Raw genomic sequence first — 18695 nt, 5'->3', positions numbered from 1 at the left:
ATTACTCTGGTGTTTTGCCCAGGGTGTAAAAAACTCTGGGCTTGAAACAAAGAACTTCTATCTTTTGGTACCAGAACCCAAAGTGTGGCTTCTGTCTTTTCATGGCTTACACATATTTCTGGTAAAGGTGAGCCGTGGCATGATAAATGAAGTATTTTTGCCCACGGTGGAATGTTCTGAATTCAGATAAGCAGAGCTATGCGGTTATGGGGAATTATGATAATTTTCTTTTAATATTCCCACCTCTTCCATTCCTGAATGATTGTCAAAGAACCCTAAGGAAGTGTTCAAGTGTCAGTTCAAACTGACAAAAACTGAAAAAGTCCACAGAAAGTTTGGGCAAAAGGACAGTGATCCCAGATGGAGATCAGAGATGCAGAAGGAAAAGCAAAGCAAGTGATAAAAGTCTGGGTAAACATTTTTAAAAATAATTCTAAAATGTAGTGATACTAATAATGTTTATTGAGATTCAAAGAAAAGATACACCTAAAATACTAGATAATAATTTTATATATGTTGAAAGAATGGGTAATGAAATTAAAGCATCCGAAGATCCTTGTGTTATCCAGAAGAAAGACAATAACTTTGTTTCAGATTTTAGACACCGATGAATTAAGCATGCATGTTTTATCTAAAATTATAAATCAGAGAGCGAAATCTCTAAATAACTAAAGGGAAACGTGAAATAGTAAAATAATTAAATTAATTAAAATAAAATTAATAATAATACAATTTGAAAAAGAAACAGAACATCTGAAAAGAACCCAAATTAAGATAGATTCAAGTCCATCATGGAGCTTACATGTTAGAGGAGAAAACATACAACATACAGGTGAAATGAACAAATATGTTATATCACACAGTAGTACATGCTGTGAAGAAAAACCAAATAGGGTAAAGCACTACATGTTACTCTAGGAGGAAACTATTTTTGGATAAGGGAAGATCTGACAGAAAGAGAAAAAGGAAGCAGGACTCCAAGGCTTTTTATCTTGAACAGGAAGAGAGGTTGAGAAGAGGCAGCCAGTGATGTTAGAAAAACCCAGAGTATGGCCTGGTGTCTCAACCAGAAGGGCGTGAACAACTGTGAAGCTAAGAATGCCTGGTTAATTTACTACACACATCTTTCCCAGACCTGGGGAACATAGTCAGTAGCAGGCTTAGCATCAAGAAGAGTTCACCACAGTCCCAGTAGGCACATGTAAACCTACAGAGCACGGTGGCTAAGTGCAGGGACTCTAAAGTCAGATGACCTCGAGTTGAATCTTGGTTCTATCTCTTTCTACTTGTGAGCTGTGTGATCATAGGCAAATCCTTTGTGATTTGGTTTCCTCACCTGTAATATGGGTATAATAACACTTGTTTCCTCTGGTTGTCCTGATTAAATGAGTTAGTATTCATAAAACACTTAAAATATACTTGGCATAAAGTAACCATCACATTAAGTCCTTGTTAAAAACAGAAAAATCTTACAATGGTCAAGATAGGAAGGACAACATGGCTTGTAAAGTACCAACTTACATTCTCAACAGGTTCAAGTTGGCACTGGACGTATGTAATTGAATTAATCAGCATGACTGATAGGATAATTATATTGTGATTAAAAAAACAGCAGGGAATACACTATGGTTGGAACATGTCTAGTTCTTTGCTGTAGTGTATGGAATTAAAGATGTATTTTCGTATCAAGTTCTATTTCAATTGTCCTAAGGAATGTCCTATGATATGCTTATTGGTTTGGAGCCCTAACCTTTTGCAGTTGGATTATGCCCCTTTCTCTTTCTAATCTAAAATGTCCTCAGATGCAAAGTGAAAATAATAAACATTTTATCCACATTAACAGAAGAAATAGAATCCTTTCCTGGGACTAGGGATTACAAAGAGCCAAACAAGTCACTTTTGTATAAAACGCTGAAGTAGATGCTTTGAAGGTTTCATACAAATTAATAACTCTTATTAAAGTGAAAGATAAAATGCATACCACAAGGCAATTACACAATGGCTGTATACGGCTAATGAATGATAAGGTAATACTGTGAGAGATAAGACAAGGCAGAGCTCACTGCTGGTTGTAAGTTTCATAAGTGAAGTGAGACTTTTATTTGAGTCTGGGTAAAGGGAGTCATTACAGTTATTACATTTTAGGATATGCAAGGACTGAATCTCTAATGTGAACTTCCTTAGGAAATTACTAGAGAAAGGGCTTCAGCAAAATAAAGGAATAAACTAAAAGGAAGATACTAGATTCCTAAAACCAAGGCTCCAATATAAGAGAAGGGCAAAGGGAAGTGTCAGGATGACAGCTATTCAGCAGGACTAGAGAGTCACATGCACATTTTGGAGCAAGAGAATGGAGGGGTGAGGGAGGGGGAAATTGAAACGGATAGGTGATTTGATGTGTTTCAGTGTTTCATTTGATATGATAGATGTAAGGTACTAGACCCCCTGGAGCATTTGGAAAAAAGCAATAGGTGAATCAAAAACACCACCACCAAAGACAAATGGAAGAACAACATATTTATTAACTTGAGGGGGACAGGTGTAAAAAAAAATAATATCACATTACTCATCTCAATAGTGAATGATATTTACACAGTCATGATAAATAGTACTGACTTATCCAAATATTGCTACAGAACTATTTGCAGAATGGGGTGGAAAGAGGAGTAAAAGACTTAATCCTCAACTACCCTAATTTTATTTTATTTATTTATTTTTTTTTAATTTTTTTTTTTCAACGTTTATTTATTTTTGGGACAGAGAGAGACAGAGCATGAACGGGGGAGGGGCAGAGAGAGAGGGAGACACAGAATCGGAAACAGGCTCCAGGCTCTGAGCCATCAGCCCAGAGCCCAACGCGGGGCTCGAACTCACAGACCGCGAGATCGTGACCTGGCTGAAGTCGGACGCTTAACCGACTGCGCCACCCAGGCGCCCCAACTACCCTAATTTTAAAGATAATTTTTATGCCACTAAAAAAAATAGCAACATGCGATTTAGAAACAGGGGGTTACATTCCAGAAGAAAGAGCCAAAAAAGTTGGAAGCATTGCCCCTGAGGAGTGAACTTTGGGGGAGTGTTTTGGTGGAGGGGTAGGCCAGTTTTTCATTGCAGGCCTTGAAAATACATTACATGGAAAAACAAAACAAAACACATTGGTTAAAAATTAAAGGGGTAGACAGGAAAATCAAAAGATTTTGAGAAGTGATCCTATACAGGGGCCTGACAGAACAAACAAGAAGATCTCTTTCATTCATACAACAAATATTTATCAAGCACTGTTCTGATCCAGGAACTAAGCTAGGCCCCAGGAATACATTAGTGAATGAAAACATATGTGGTCCCTGTCCTCTGGAGCTTATGTCTACATAAGCTCTATATCTATATGTCTAACATATAGACAAAAAGCAAAAATACATACATACATACATACATAAGACATGAATGAAATACAGATTGTAGTAATAAGTGATGTGACTAGAAAAAAATATTGTGATAGAAAATGGTGGTGAGGGACTTCCCTTAACAGAAATAGCCCTTCTGAGATGAGCTGAGACTGGAAACACATGAAACATAAACTAAGGACGGGTGTGTATGGACTCCCAGGCAGTAAGTCTGGTGGGTCTAGAAACGGTTAGAAAGCCACTGTGGCCAGAAGCACCAGAGGTGAGCAGGATGATGGCTCTAGATGAGGTTAGAGAAGTAGCAGGACCCATATCATGTTGCTATAGATATCAGTTTGGGGAGTCTTTAAGTGGTAGATGTTTAAAGGCAAGAGAAGAGAGTGTGGAGTATAATCCATAACGTCATCCGGAGGAATTCCAACATTTAAATGGAACCAGTAAGAGACTGCAGAGGTGGGGCCAATAAGGAAAGGCACAGCAGGGAAGTCTGGAAACTTCCTCAACAATACCCTAACGTTTCTGTCATTTTTCTAAAACTGACCTATTGTTTGCGTTTATCTTGACAAGGTGCGTTTCATTTTAGTTTTCAGATTTTTGCATCAGTTCTGGAAATAACTAGAGATATTTATATCCTAGAAAAGTCAATTTACAATTATCTAGAAAGTTATTTCCTCATCCCCATTGTAAATTATTCCAGGGTAGCCCAGGATCTTCGTTCGAATCCCAGGCACTGGGGTCCCCCCTCTGTGTTTCTGTGGGGTCATATGAAACAGTGCTAGGATTTCAACTGAGTTATCCTTGGGATCATCATGAGATGCTTGCCCCCGCCCCCTTGAAGGGTAAACAACACGCCATGCACTGTGGGTACTGTAAGGAATGGAACACGCTGCCTGGCCTACGGCCTGGGACGTAGCACTGAGCTCAGCGACCGTAATCTGCACGGTGGTGCGGTTCCGTTGCTTTGGGGACCCCTGAGATTAGAACCTGCGGAGCCATGGCCGCGGGGGGCGCCGCCCCAGGTAACTCAACAGTGCGCAGGGCCCAGGCCCCGAGCCTCGCGGATAGCCTTCGAAAATAGAGACCACAAAAAAGATGAGGGTCCAAGGAGGCAGGCGGAGACCTCGTTCCCGGGGGCCCAGAGCCTGCGCCAGCCCGAGGGCGGTCCATGCACCGCCTCCTTGCGCTCTTCGTCAGACGGCGGCGGCGGTTACTGCTTCCGAGGTCATTTTACCCGGACGTATCTTTAGGGTGCAGACCCCGAGAGCGCCTGCGGGAGCGGGCCAGCCAACCAGCGCCCAAACTTCGGGGCAAATGACTCCCGTCTGCCCTCGCCCGGCTCTCGGCTACCATTTCTTTCCGTGTTTGCTCCGCTCAGTGTTTAAAGACGCGCGCAGCGCAGCGCCGAGAGCAGAGGCCGCGGGGCCGCCCCGGCCGCTGTCCAGCACTCGCAGCCTGAGTCGGGGCTGCCGCGGCGCCAGTAATGTCGGGGCCCAGACTGACAGGACACCCCTTGCAGGGAGTTGGGAGGCTGGGAGCCCGGCCGCCCCTCCCCAGGGCCGCCCAGGTTGGGGGAGGAGGAGGAGGAGCAGGAGGAGGAGGGCGATGAGGAGACCAGCGGGCGGGCCCCGAGCAAGCCGCGGTGGTCTGAGCGGTGTGGGAGCCTGAGCAGCCCCTAGGGAAATGCTTCCTTCCTGTTGTGTGTGCGGGAAGGCACCGAGGCCGTCCCCGCGCAGGTTGGACCCGCTTGAAAAAGTTGGAAAAGCTTGAAAAGGCGCAGTAGTTTCCCAAATCCGCTTTCCAAGAAGGGTTTAAATCTCTCCTCCCCTCTCAGCCAGAACTGTGGGCTCGTCCGGGGGTCGGTGGGCGGGGCGAGGAGTTGTTGGCGGGAGATTTAAGTTTTTGGCGGCTGGACTCATTCAGAGTCCACTTGTTCCCTCTTTTCTCTCGTTCTGCTCTGCCATGCCCTGCTCTGAAGCGACACCCACCATCTCCCCCAGCAAGCGGGCTCGGCCTGCGGAGGACGCCATGCGGCTCCGCTTTGTCCGGCTCTCGGAGCACGCCACCGCCCCGAGCAAGGGGTCCGCGCGGGCTGCGGGCTACGACCTGTACAGGTGAGTGGGGATTTCCCGCCGCCTTCTGCGCGTGGCATCCCTACCCCACGCAGAGAAGGTGCAGGCCTGGAGTTGCAGAGTTCTCAGGTTAGCTTATATTCTTGCCATCTGCTGCTATAGCTTGGAACTTTCACTTAACAGATTACAAAAACAAACTCCTTTTACATTTATGTAGGATTTCAGTCTTTTTTTTTTTTTTTTTTCACTGTTGAAAATGTTAGTTTTCCTCTTTAGCATAAATTCAATAAGGATTTGGGATAAGCATGCAGAATGGTAACTACATGTAAATGTCCACCAAGGCATTATTTGTTTTGCAACATTTATTTTACCCTTTCCAGGTGGAAGGTAGAAATGAATAAGGCCCACCTTGGCCTTCAAGGAGTGGCCTGAGGGTGATGCAGTGGGCAACAGGAAGAGAAGCTAGGGTGGAAGTATAGGTGCTGAGTATGAAAATACATGAGGAGGATTCTTGAACGATGCTTCTGCCCTAAAGGATTTGTAAAATTTTTCTGTATGTCCATATTTAAGTTCTGCCCAAGGACTGGGAATGTCAAAAGGGTACAAATCAGAAAAGCAGTGGGAATGTCAGTAATACTACCTACCACCCTTTGCTTTGTTCAGCACCTTTTCCCTCTACTAAAGCCTTTACGTGTGGGCACTTTTATTGAATCCTCAGGACACTCCTGAAGTAGATAAGTGTTACTTTTTTACAGATGAGGGAGTTTGCGAAGAGCTGAACTGATTGCACAAGGGCTTGAATGTAATAAAATTTTTGACCCTTAATTCAGTGCTTTTTTCCCTTGACTACTGTGCCCAGTTCTTAGAACCATTAAGGTAGGTGAAAAGTGATACTAGGGGTTATGGGTGTTTAATACAGGACTAAATCCTTAGGATTTACTCTAAAGCATGCCGGGTAATTCTAATGTGAGAACTACTGGTCTCAGTCATAAGCACAGGAGGAGGGGAGAAAGGAGTGTGTGACAATAGAAAAAGGAAGGTGAGGTATAGACTGTTAGAGCTGAAAGGGATGTGGTCAGTCCCTTAGTTTTCGTGGCTAAACGTGGAGTGATGTAGTTTGACTGCATCATGTCTGGGCACTGTTGTGTGTCAAATGAGAGATGTTGATTTAAGATACTTTAACATCCTCCTAATGAATAGAGATGACTGTATACTGAGATAGACATGGAAATAACTTCCCTCTTTAATAAATTAGGGCTTAACTATGGAAAGAGGAAATTCCAATGAAAGAAGTGAAAATGTTAATACTGCTTTACTAGTTTTCACTAAGGTCTCCAAAGTAACTTAACAGTTCTGCTCATTGTAAAATCTCTTAAATTTCTATCAAGAAGGGGGCTACAGTAAGAGCAATAGTAGCAGCATTTGATGGGTGGATCTTAGAATATTGGGTTCTCAGCAGTGTCCTTCTCCAGGGCCTATTGACAGTGATCAGCTCTGCCCCCAACCTGTGAGGTTCAAGGCTTCAGCTTGGTAAGCTTGGTTAACTACCAAGGCTAGCAGAACAGATGCAACACAGCTTTTTTTTTTTTAAGTTTATTTATTTATTTATTTTTAAATGTTTTTTTTTTATTTTTGAGACAGAGAGAGACAGAGCATGAATGGGGGAGGAGCAGAGAGAAAGAGGGAGACACAGAATCCTAAGCAGGCTCCAGGCTCTGAGCTGTCAGCACAGAGCCCAACGCGGGGCTCGAACTCACGGACCATGAGATCGTGACCTGAGCCGAAGTCGGACGCTTAACTGACTGAGCCACCCAGGCGCCCCTATTTATTTAGTTTTGAGAGAGAGAGAGAGAGAGCGAGTGCTCAAGCATGATTGGGGCGGGGGGGCAGGAAGGTGCAGAGAGAGAGGGAGAGAGAGAACCCCAAGCAGGCCCTAAGCTGTCAGCTCAGAGCCTGATGTGGAGCTCTAACTCAGGAACTTTGAGATCATGACCCAAGCTGAAATCAAGAATTCAATGCTTAACTGACTGAGCCACGTGAACACCCCTATCTTCCTCTTTTTATATCGCATTAGTGAAACATACAACTTTTAAAAGTGTGCCTTTCCACCCCCTCCTGCTAATACGTATTTCAGTTTCCCAGCAAAATTTTGTTCAGGGGAGAACAAAATTACATGTTGATACCTCTTAAACCAAAATATTTGCCAGAATGACTATATCTAAAGGTAGCACAATTTTCATGATGGACTAAAAGAGAATATCTACCACTATCTTCTTCATAAGCTTTTTTTTATATGAACTGGAAACTTTGAGTACTGAACTCTTAGACTGGTTACTGAAATGTAAGATTGCATGAATTTTGTGATTATTTTATGAAATATATTTAAAGCAATTCTATATACTTAGTCACAAGGAAGAGCATATAGAAACACTTTTATGAATAAATACTGGTTACTTTCTTTCATTATTTTCCTAGTGCCTATGATTATACAGTACCACCTATGGAAAAAGTCCTTGTGAAAACGGACATTCAGATAGCTCTTCCTTCTGGGTGCTATGGAAGAGTAGGTAAGTGATTTAAGACATGGGTAACTATTTGTCAAGCTCTTCCTTTATGATCCGTTCCTTTATCTTAGTTTCATTTAGGGTATAAGTGAGGGAATGGATATTGTTTGGCATGTGTCCTAAAATAAAGAAGTGCCAACTATAATGGCAAGTGCAGCCATTTGGAAACTTTAGATTTCATGTAATGATCTGCTTTTTGCCTCCCTCTTTTTCTGATTCCTTGAGCTTTTAGGAGGCTCACATTGGCCCAGGAGTGTGTTCTCTCAGCTCCTCACTGAGAAACTGAAAATACAGGTGATTTTTAATTGGAGCTCCCCCACCAAGGATCAGATTGTATATGAGGTCACATGTGAAGACGGTAATGAGAATGGCTAATATTTGTTACGTAAGGAAAGAGGCAGGCTGGGGTTAATGGCACATGGCATTGTAGGGCTAAGTAAAACTTCTGGCTTCTGCTCACTCCAGAGTCTGTCAGACCATTTATTCAGCCTTTTCCCCCTTTGGGTGTCCTCCCATGGGGTGTATTACTGTCAAGAGATACCCTTCAGGGCACTGGAGGGTATGCCTTATAGCAGGTGGATCTATGACAAAATGGAAAGCAAATCACCCGTCACTGGAGAGTTCAAAACTTTCTTCAAGAGTAACTTAACTTCAGAGTAAACCTAAGGGCACAAATGGAACTGTGGTGGGGAAGGGGCTGGACTACCACCATCTTGTTAGCCATGAGTGTGAGAACTGCTAATACTTCCGCCTTTAAAAGAATCACGAGATGGGTTCTTTTTTCGTTTCCTTTTGGCAGTATTTGACTGCATTTTGAGAATATTTGTGGTGGGGAGAGGGGAGATCAGGGAGATGGAATGAAATAAAAGGAAAAGCAGGAAGAGGCACCATTTATTGACAAAGTGCCTGATTGAAGTATTCTGGAACAGAAAACTAGAAGCTAGAATAATTAACGATAGGCCTGTTGCTCAAGTCAGCAAGTATAAGGTATAATGTTAGCTTTTTATGTTTTCATTTTAAGAATAAAAAGCATAGTGGGAATGAGTTTTTAAGGTTTGTTTTTTTGACAGTTTGCTTGACTGATACCAGGCCTTTTCTCTTCCTCTGGTTCATTTGTTTATACAGATGGGTCGTTTGGCATTTGCATCATGAGTGGGATTCCCAAGTTCTAGGCTAGGCTTTGCCACTGGTTGGTTAAGTTGATGCCTGTTTCACCCCACCCCCTCCTTTGCCCTCTTCCCATCTCTACTGCTATATGCCCAGACCTCCCATCTGAAAACAAGTCTCCTTCCTCAGTCCTGTGTCCCTGCCAGCCACAGTCCTCCCTTTGTGGCCAGACTTCTTAAAAGAGTCGCCTCGGCTTGCTCACCTCTCAGTCTACCCCAGCAGCCCAAGGCTTCACTGCCACACCTTCTCCACATCCTCCATAGCCCCAAGTCCTGTGGGAGTGGTTTAAGCAGCTTTTGAATTAAACTGTGTCAGGTTTCTCTACACTCTTTCCTCCTTTAACACAGTATAATAAATATATTCTTTAATCCAGGACCATCTGCTAAAGTTAAGATGTAGATGTTCTAGGGGAGGAGAGTGACGTGCCTTAAAGTAGCCAACTTCTCCTTTTCTTTGTTTTTCTTTTTCTTTTTTAGCTCCCCGTTCTGGCTTGGCTGCGAAACACTTCATAGATGTAGGAGGTAATGTGTTTACGTTTTCCTTCTGTAAATATGTGTATGTATTCACTTTGCCTTTGCTTAAGAGGTAGTAATCAAAAGACAGGTCTTATTTTTGTCTTCAACAATAGGAAATGGTTTTTGTTGTGTTTTGCCTTTTTAGAAATTTCCATCTCTCAAATTATGAGGTAGTTTCAAGTATTATTTGATTATATCTAATTTTAAATGATCAGTATGTGAAATACATGTTATTTTACTAATAGGCTAACTAGACATTATCTGATAGATAGGATTTTTGCCTTGGCTTAGTGATAATCTGCATTTAGTCCAAAAATGACTCCATTCTTGGAAGAAAGTTAGTTTTACAAAGGTAGGAAAAGCTTTTATGTCATTTTAAAGCAATTATGTTTTGCTTAAATAATTAAAAAATTACTTAAGCAGTAATTACTAAATTCTTTAAGCAAGGGGCGCCTGGGTGGCTCAGTCGGTTAAGCATCTGACTTGGGACATGACCTTGCAGTTCAAGAGTTCAAGCCCCACATAGGGCTCTCTGCTGTCAGCACAGAGCCCACTTTGGATTATCTGTCTTTCCCTCTCTGCCCCTCCTCTGCTTGTACACACACTCTCTCTCTGTCTCTCAAAAATAAATAAATACTTAAAAAATTTAAAAGAAAGAAATACTTTAAGCCAAAGTTATAGAAAATGCAGGTCAATCTTGTAAGAATTTTTTTTTATTTTATTTTATTTTTTTTTTAACATTTATTTATTTTTGAGACAGAGAGAGACAGAGCATGAATGGGGGAGGGGCAGAGAGAGGGAGACACAGAATCTGAAACAGGCTCCAGGCTCTGAGCCATCAGCCCATAGCCCGATGCGGGGCTCGAACTCACGGACCGCGAGATCATGACCTGAGCTGAAGTCGGACGCTTAACCGACTGAGCCACCCAGGCGCCCCAAGAATTTTTTTAACCTGCATGAGAGAACCATCCATTTTTTGGCAAAATATAAAAGGAAAATCTTTCCCTGAGTGAGAAGAGAAAACACTATGCTTCCCTTTCTATGTTTCTTGTCAAACAAGTCCTCAGTGGCTCTGATTTCCCTTATAATCAAGCCTTACTCAGGTCTCCCAAAGCCAACAACTTCATCATGGAGCCCCTTTCATGAAGAGCCCCCAGTCTGTGCTGTCCTCTTGCTGTAGGTTCCCTAACCACCCCTCACTGTAGGGAAATTCTGACCTTTGTTCTGACTTTAATTCCCATCATTATGAGCCGAGTGCTTCACCTAACTAGATGTCTTCTCCCTCCAAGAAGTGGGTATGCCTCATTCTCTAAACACCTCCATTTTTACAAAGCTACTTTTTAACAGATGAAGAACTGTCTCAGAGATGAGTCCAAGTTGACATGTTGAACACTGGAATCTTCATCCATGGTTCCAATCCTTTAATCCGTCTGTTCTTTTCTTTTTTTTTTTTTTTTTTGAGAGAGAGAGGGAGAAAGTACACGGAGAGCTGGGGCAAGGGAGAAGCAGAAAAAAATCTTAAGCAGGCTCCATGCCACCCTCCACCTCCATGGCCCTGAGGTCACCACCTGAGACTTGAGCCAAAATCAGGAGTGGGACACTCCACTGGGTGACTGAACCACCCAGGTGCCCCTACAGTCCCTCTGTTCTTTACACTGCAATTCAATGCTGGGTTTCACCTCACCCCATCCCTGCACCAACCAAGCACTGTGCTGAATAAAGTCACTGTTACCTGCACTGCAGGCCTTAAGTAGGGAATGAGTACTGTCCCTGGGCCGTCTCTCTGTCTGCCCTTGGTGTCACTAGGTGGTGCTGTGAGGCAAGACAGAATCCTCAAAGTAGTCCTTTCTTAGCGACTGAAAAGGAGCCAAGTTTGGCACAGACAGCAAGAATGGACAGCCCACTTGGGTTGAGAATTGCCTGGACTCGGTTATGCTTGCTTTCCAAAAATACTTTTATAACATCAAGTATGGTAATTGAGGACTATAACTTTAGGATATAAAAGATTGGATATATTTTTAAAGAAATTTCAAAGGGTTGTGAAAGGAACATGGGCTTTGGAGTAACAACTTGATTTGGGTCCCAGCTTTGTCATTAACTGGCTAGTTATTACTTTTCTGAGCCTCAGTTTCCTTTTCCATAAAATGGAAGTTAGTGTGCCTGCCTCAGAAGGATGGGAGGATTAAAGGAGAATACATGTAAAGCATCTAACACTGCTTGGCACGTATTAGACCCCAGAAGTTATATTTCTTGTCCGTTAGAGAATTCACGGATTTTTTTTTTTTTTTAAATGGGGCAGCTTTTTTTTTTTTCTTTCTGACTTTGTTACTCATTTTTGCTGTTTAAAACAACCTCCTGAAAAAAAATTCATGTAAAAGAAATGGAAAGTTAGTTTGCCTGGTGGTTGGTGTGGTATTATTCCTAAAATCACATTGTGGTGTGTTCTTGGATGCAGAGTGTCTTAAAAATGTCTCTTAGGCACAGGTTTATCATCGTTGGCCACCATTTTTGTTTCAAAAGAGAGATGTTGTTAGAAATCCCAGGCTGTAAATAAGGGTCAAAGGGAAAAGTTGAGTATGCAGGATTCTGTTCAGAATCCACATCTGGTAGGTGTGGGTAGTTTTCACTAAAGGTTTCCAACAAATGACATGCCAAAGTCTTGACACAGTAAAACTTTTGCCTGAAGTCAGTTAATTACCCTGCCAGTTCCAATGTATGATTTTTCCAGTGATAACTTCAAAATACTTTTTGCTTTCTCATGAAGAGAAATATCCCTGATGCTTATGTTCCTTATGTAGAAAAAGAATGTCTTGGGTTTTTCTTGAAGGTCAAATTGTCTTCGAGTAATACATAAACTTGGAACTATTGGATTTTTCGTACTATTAGCATTCATGCTAAAAAACAAAAAAGTATTAATTGAGGGCACTTTTTTTTCCTGCCATACATTTTAATTGACTTCAAACGACTTCATTTCTTTTAGTGAGTTAAAGGGCTTTTCACATTTTTGTGTGCCAAGCATAAAACCTTGGTAGATATCTGGCTTTGCAGAATTCAAGACACTCAACCATATGAGTCTGATTCGGACTACTTTATAGATATATGGCAAAGGCCTTTACAAAAAGGGAGTGTTTTTGTATGGTAGAAGATACCAGAAAGTAAAAACAAATGCTTGCAGGCCACAGGAAAAAGAATTTAAATGCCCAAACAAATAAGGAAAAAAATCGTAAACAAAATATAGAAGAGGACATACATATGTGCAACAAATATGCAGAGAAAAAAATTCTAGCCTCACTAGTCATCAGGGAAATGCACAGTAAAGCCAGGAGATACTGTTTTTCACTCATCACATTGGCCAGAATTTTTTTTTTTTTTTAAGATTGTTGCCATCTGGTACTACCAAGGACTTTGGAAATGGGCATTCTTAAATATTGCTGATAGAAGTTTGAATTGCTACACCTTTTTCACAAAGTTATCCAGAAATATCCACTAAAATTTAAAGAAATATCCACTAAAATTTCCTTTGATCAGGAAAGTGCTTTTCGGAAACTTTTTGATGAGATTGAAAATCACGAATACACAAGGACATCTGTAAAGGACTGCTTTGTCTATTATAGCAAAAATGCAAAAGCAACCTGAGTGATAGCATGTAAGAGAATAGTTACACAGGTATAATGGTACTGTATTTCCATATCTCGGATTTAAAAAGAATGACTAAGGGGTGCTGAGTCTGGGTGGCTCAGCTGGGTAGCTGAGTCTGTTGAACGTCCGATTTCGGCTCAGGTCATGATCTCATGGTTCGTGGGTTCGGGCCCCACGTCGGGCTCTATGCTGACAGCTGAGTCTGGAACCTGCTTCGGATTCTGTGTCTCCCTCTCTCTCTGCTCCTCCCCTGCTCACACTCTGTCTCTCTTTCTCAAAAATAAAGATTAAAAAAATTTTTTTAAGAACAACTAAGATTCCTATTTATATATTAATTGCAAAGGATGTCTGATATTTTAAGTGGAAAAAAAGAAAGTAATATGTAGAATCTCTTACTGTAACATTGGCTCCCTGAAGGAGGGTAGAGGAACATTATTAGCTTTTACTTTCTATGTACGTGTACTATTTGGGTAACGTAAAATTTTTCTTATAAAGTAGAAACCAAGAGTTCAGAAATTGGTCCACATTGTCTTCCTTGAACCCTTTCTAGATAAGTGAGTACTAGACTGCACTTCAGATCTCCAACTTGGAGATTACATGGCCTTCTGGAGTCATCTGTTCCAGCATGGAACAGCATGGTCTCTGCAGGGGTTTCTACACTGAATCTGATCCACGTTGTTCTCTACAGCCAGAACTTTCCACATATTAATAATATAGAAAACAGCTGGTCCCATCTTTCTGTCAATTCTTTCAGTACATATTAAGGACTAATTTAATGGTCAGGTGGCAGTGGGGAAAGAAGACAGGCTTCAGTATTCTTTGAATTGGTCTTTGAATTTGTTTCTGTACAACTAGAAAAGAATAGACTGTTTCCTTCAGTCTAGACATGATATGAACCACTTCTGCTGCCTTTCTGCTACTTTCATACTCACTCTTCCCACTGTTAAAAATTTACTTTAATTCAAACTCTTAAAAGTGTTGTGTCAGGAACTTTTAAGAATGCTTAAATTCACTTTCATTCATAAAACACAGGGATTCATTTAAACTTCAACGGTAATCCACTGGAAAAATCTGAGTAGTTTTCCCCGTTCTGGAACTTTTTTAAAAATTTGCTCCCCCACCCCCCCCCCCCCCCACTCTTTGAGAAAATTGAAAGGGAATGCTTAACCTTGTTCTTAAAAATTTTTTTTCAGTTTACTTTCAAATAACTATGAGTCTGGCCAACCAGTATTAATACCCATTGAGGTACATTCCTGGTTTTTTTTTTCCTTTGAGGATTTTGTTTGTTTGTTTGTTTAGGAGGAGGGTGTTACTAGTAATTAGGATTTAATTAGGATCACATGAATCCTATCATTTTCCAAACAGAGGGGAAAGAATGAACATATATAAAAGGAAATTGGCGGGGGGTGGGGTGGGAGGGTGGGTAGAGGTAAGAGGAAGAGAAGTGACTTCTAAAAGGTAGGGGATTTTATTTTGGGGTAAAGAAAACAGTCCCCAAAATTGATTGTGGTGATGGTTGCACAATTCTGAATACACTGAAAACCGTTGAGTTGTGAATTCTGTCTTAATATTAAAAGAGGAAATGGGAAGTCCTGGTGCACCTGTATGACCTGTGCTTGTGTTTATGGAAATGTTTTAAATTCTTGACCCAAACTGAAATGTTAACAAGCTTGAGAAATGTACCTCTCTGGGCCAAGGCAGGGCCCTGATGCAAGTTTCTCTCCTGCAAAGATTTGCTGTCCTTGTGTTTATAATCTCAAACAGGTACTGATGACACATGGTTTCACATAAAAGTGTACTTGTTATTAAGCTTATGTGCCAATGTCTTCTGAGAGATCATGCTCTAAGAAAGGATGGTAGCTCACATTAAAAGGAAAGGAAGAATATGAACTGAAAGGTTCACCTCCATTTTTATTGCAAAAATGACTGTTCTGATATTTGCTAGACTGCCACTTAACAGTGTGTCAGCCTTGACTTCTTCCACAGCAGATCTTCAGGCTTCTTGACATTTTTTATTTATGACTCAATCGCATTTCAATCTGGATATTAGTGGGAAGCTGCTACCAGGAAAAGCCTTTGCAACCCAATCATTATTTTCTCCTAGTCTTTTTAGCAGGCGTGCAGCAGAAGAACAGTGGTTTTGGAGTGAGCAATTCAGGATGACCTATCTGAGATGCTAAGTCCCTATTCCCAGTTTAGAATAGGAAACGGTCACCACTTGTGAGGGTGACAGGTTGGAAAATCAGGGCCATTTTATGAATTCTATGTATTTGCATTTTAGTAATATCATTTTTTAGTTTTGAGACTTTAGTTTTGAGACATTTTTGAGTTCCAGAGCAAGAGTCACTTACCCATTTGCAAGGCTAAAGACCTCACAGCTACAGAAAAGTGATTTTGAGGTCATTGTACGCCCTCAGTGTTTTGGTAGCAAAAAAACCATGCTAATGCTGTTTTTCTTTTCCTTAGCTGGCGTCATAGATGAAGATTATAGAGGAAATGTGGGTGTTGTACTATTTAATTTTGGCAAAGAAAAGTTTGAAGGTACGTTAACTACATACAATCACATGAATGTGAGTTTTCAGAGTTAGGAGTGTCTAAATAACACACGCTTACTCCTCTAAGGCAAGATAGAGAGAATGTGTCAATAAAATATCAGTAATAAACTCTTTATTCTTTTGAAGTGAAAAAGGGTGATCGAATTGCACAGCTCATTTGTGAACGGATTTTTTATCCAGAAATAGAGGAAGTTCAGGTAAGTGTCATAAAAGCCGAGTTGGGAATAACTGATGTACCGTCTTCAGTGAAGGGAAAACTACAATTTCAAGCATTTCATATGCTATTTGAAACTAAATAATAGCACATACAATAGTCCTATTTTAAGCAAAATTAAAATCGTAGAATTTCTTGAAATGTTTTTCGTGGCTGTTATGTAGAATTACTTTGGATAATACATCATTTAAATATACTCTAAAATTCTATTTCTCTAGCTATTTTGAAAATTGCCCAATATTTTATTTATGGAGCTTTTTTAAAATTTAATTTTCTTTCTGTAATCTCCTTTTTGAAAGTATGATACAGCTGGAATAAAAAATTTTTACAGATTAGGAGCTAGAGAGAACCGAAAGAGGGTCTGAAATTAACCACCTGAACACCACCTTTATGTCTTTTCAGGTTTTGGATGACACTGAAAGAGGTTCAGGAGGTTTTGGTTCTACTGGGAAGAATTAAAACTTATGCCAAGAATAGAAAATGAGAAAACATACTTTTCTTAAAAATAAAGAGTCTTTGCTTAAGGTGTTTTGGTGTTTTATACTTTTGTAAACTTATTAGTGTTAGCTACTAAAACTGGTTGTCTTAGGATTAATTAAGGAAAAGATACCTCAGTTGGGGTCACAAAGGAACTTACTTGCTTGTGTTTTTATACATTTGAATGTTGTATAAATCTGTGTGGTGACCTAATACAAGGTGTTTCTTTTTTTTAATGGAATGTATATCAATTACAGATCCAAAACTCCCTGTATTATTTAATTCACTAAATGCTGCTTCTCAGCTTATTAAATTGCTTTGTAAATCATAAGTAGTACCTTTCATTCCATAAATTTGACTTCTTTCACAGATACAAATTACCGCACAAAGTGAACTAAAAAGATAATAAGAAGTTGAAGTTACTCCTTGTCCATCCCTTCTCTCCATTGCTCTCAAAAGTGATTTTGATCTTAAGATTCTTTGTGACATTGGGAAGAAGAGAATCCTCAGGTTATTTTTTAGTTTTATTTTTAAGCATCCTTTCATCCTTTTGGTAGGCCCCGGTTGGCTGGATAGAACTATGTTTGTGAAAGGAGATGCAACCTGGGGATTTCCAGTTGGTTCATCTTCCTGATTTCGTTCCATCAAATAAATTGTACAAGTTGTGTACCTTTCTCTCACTGTAATAGGGTATAGCCAAGAAAATAGGCAATTTAATAGGGAAAAAGTAAAGTAATGGTGTGTGTTTAGGCCACTGGGTTTGCCCATCCCAAGTACTTTTGAGTTAATACGAGTAAGCAGTATTTCATCACAGGTAGGGGGCTGATTCTGTGGATTTGCTTGATTTAACATCATTTGCAACCTTGTAGGCGTGCACTGTATTGCCTGCACTGTATTGCCCAGGCCCCTTTGCACAAGGGCTGTCGGGGTCACTTCAGCTTTGCTGGTCAGATGCGCCAGTGGGAAGCTCATGAGACATCATTTTGTGAGTGTGGGTCATGCAGATGGAGTGCTTCTGGAGCTGGCAGCTCTCAGCGACCAGTTCTTGGAAGCACAGGCTAGAGTGTGTGTCTTCTGTCCTTCCAGTGATTCTTTAGACCGTTTCGTAACCTGTAATGTAGTATTTTCCATCTGTGGGTCACAATTCACTAGTGAGTCATGAAATCAACTCCTCTAATGCATTTTTAAAAATTAAATAGAGAAACAGCAGAGGACAACACATGTCAACTGGGTAAATATTGTGAACATTGTTTGAATTACATATTCATATGTTCATGTGTATACTGGCTCATGATATAAATTATTTCTGCAGTCAATAATATTTAAATAAATCCCATTGTGCTAAACTAGTGGATTCTGTCCTCTGAACACTGACCAATACGTAGTAACAGTTGAGTAAGAACAAATGGTATGATGTGACTGCCAAGAGATTCGGTCTTAGTTACACTGTTAATGTTAGTTCCCACTTACTGAAAATTCACTGTATTAAGCACTTTTAGAAACTGCTTTTTTTTTTTTTTTCATGGCATACCTGTGGGAGAGTAGATAAAACACTTAAAAAAATGTTTTTTAAAGTTTACTTATTTTTGAGAGAGAAGAGAGAGTGTGTTTGTGAGCAGGAGGGGCAGAGAGAGAGGCAGACACAGAATCCAAAGCAGGCCCCAGGCTCTGAGCTGTTATCACAGAGCCCAATATGGGGCTCACACCCACAAACCGTGAGATCATGATCTGAGCCAAAGTCAGATGCTTAACCAACTGAGCTACCCAGGCACACCGATAAAACATTCTTTATAGATGACAGATATAGGCACAGAGATGTTTAGTAGCTTGCTTAACATTTCAGCTGAAAGACCACTCTTAAAAATCAGGTCCTATGGCTTTGAAGCCCATGTTCTGTGCAACCTTCAGTCTTCCAAGTGGTAGACAGAATACAGAATGGAAGAGATGGTGAATGAAAGTCCTCTAGTGTATTCATTCCTCGTGTCTTTCCATCTGGGCACCAGACTTATGGAAAGTTGTTTACATCTGAATCTACTCTGAAAGTTAGAGACTTGGAACCATGTTCATGAGGGATAAATGGAAGATCTCCAG

The 18695-nt window shown here is 40.7% G+C and overlaps 1 protein-coding gene across 4 annotated transcripts; it reads left to right on the top strand.

Annotated features, from left to right (window-relative positions):
* Nucleotides 1-4278: 4278 nt before the first annotated feature.
* Nucleotides 4279-16651, top strand: DUT (deoxyuridine triphosphatase). 4 transcript variants are annotated; one of them, XM_045449815.1, is made up of 7 exons: nt 4279-4423; nt 5380-5515; nt 7949-8040; nt 9681-9725; nt 15825-15899; nt 16040-16110; nt 16530-16651. In XM_045449815.1, the coding sequence occupies exons 1-7, from the start codon at nt 4399-4401 to the stop codon at nt 16584-16586; spliced, it is 501 nt and encodes a 166-aa protein (XP_045305771.1). In that variant the 5' UTR covers nt 4279-4398; the 3' UTR covers nt 16587-16651. The 4 variants fall into 4 exon arrangements, with proteins under 4 accessions (XP_045305771.1, XP_045305770.1, XP_045305769.1 ...); XM_045449814.1 differs by having other exon boundaries at nt 4310-4423; nt 5314-5515; XM_045449813.1 differs by lacking the exon at nt 4279-4423 and adding an exon at nt 4615-4881.
* The last annotated feature ends 2044 nt before the right edge of the window (nt 16652-18695 follow it).

The sequence above is a fragment of the Leopardus geoffroyi genome, chromosome B3, assembly GCF_018350155.1.
Source record: "Leopardus geoffroyi isolate Oge1 chromosome B3, O.geoffroyi_Oge1_pat1.0, whole genome shotgun sequence".
Classification (NCBI taxonomy): Eukaryota; Metazoa; Chordata; class Mammalia; order Carnivora; family Felidae; genus Leopardus; species Leopardus geoffroyi.
This window is presented reverse-complemented; position numbering and strand designations above follow the sequence as displayed.

What these genes read in the sequence shown, in the direction of transcription:
- DUT (XM_045449812.1), top strand. Translation starts at nt 4,716, where the DNA reads ATGACTCCCGTCTGCCCTCGCCCGGCTCTCGGCTACCATTTCTTTCCG. An exon ending in TCGGGGCTGCCGCGGCGCCA is followed by an intron (nt 4,882 to 5,313) that starts GTAATGTCGGGG and finishes TTTTGGCGGCTG; the next exon opens with GACTCATTCAGAGTCCACTT. An exon ending in TGGCAAAGAAAAGTTTGAAG is followed by an intron (nt 15,900 to 16,039) that starts GTACGTTAACTA and finishes ATTCTTTTGAAG; the next exon opens with TGAAAAAGGGTGATCGAATT.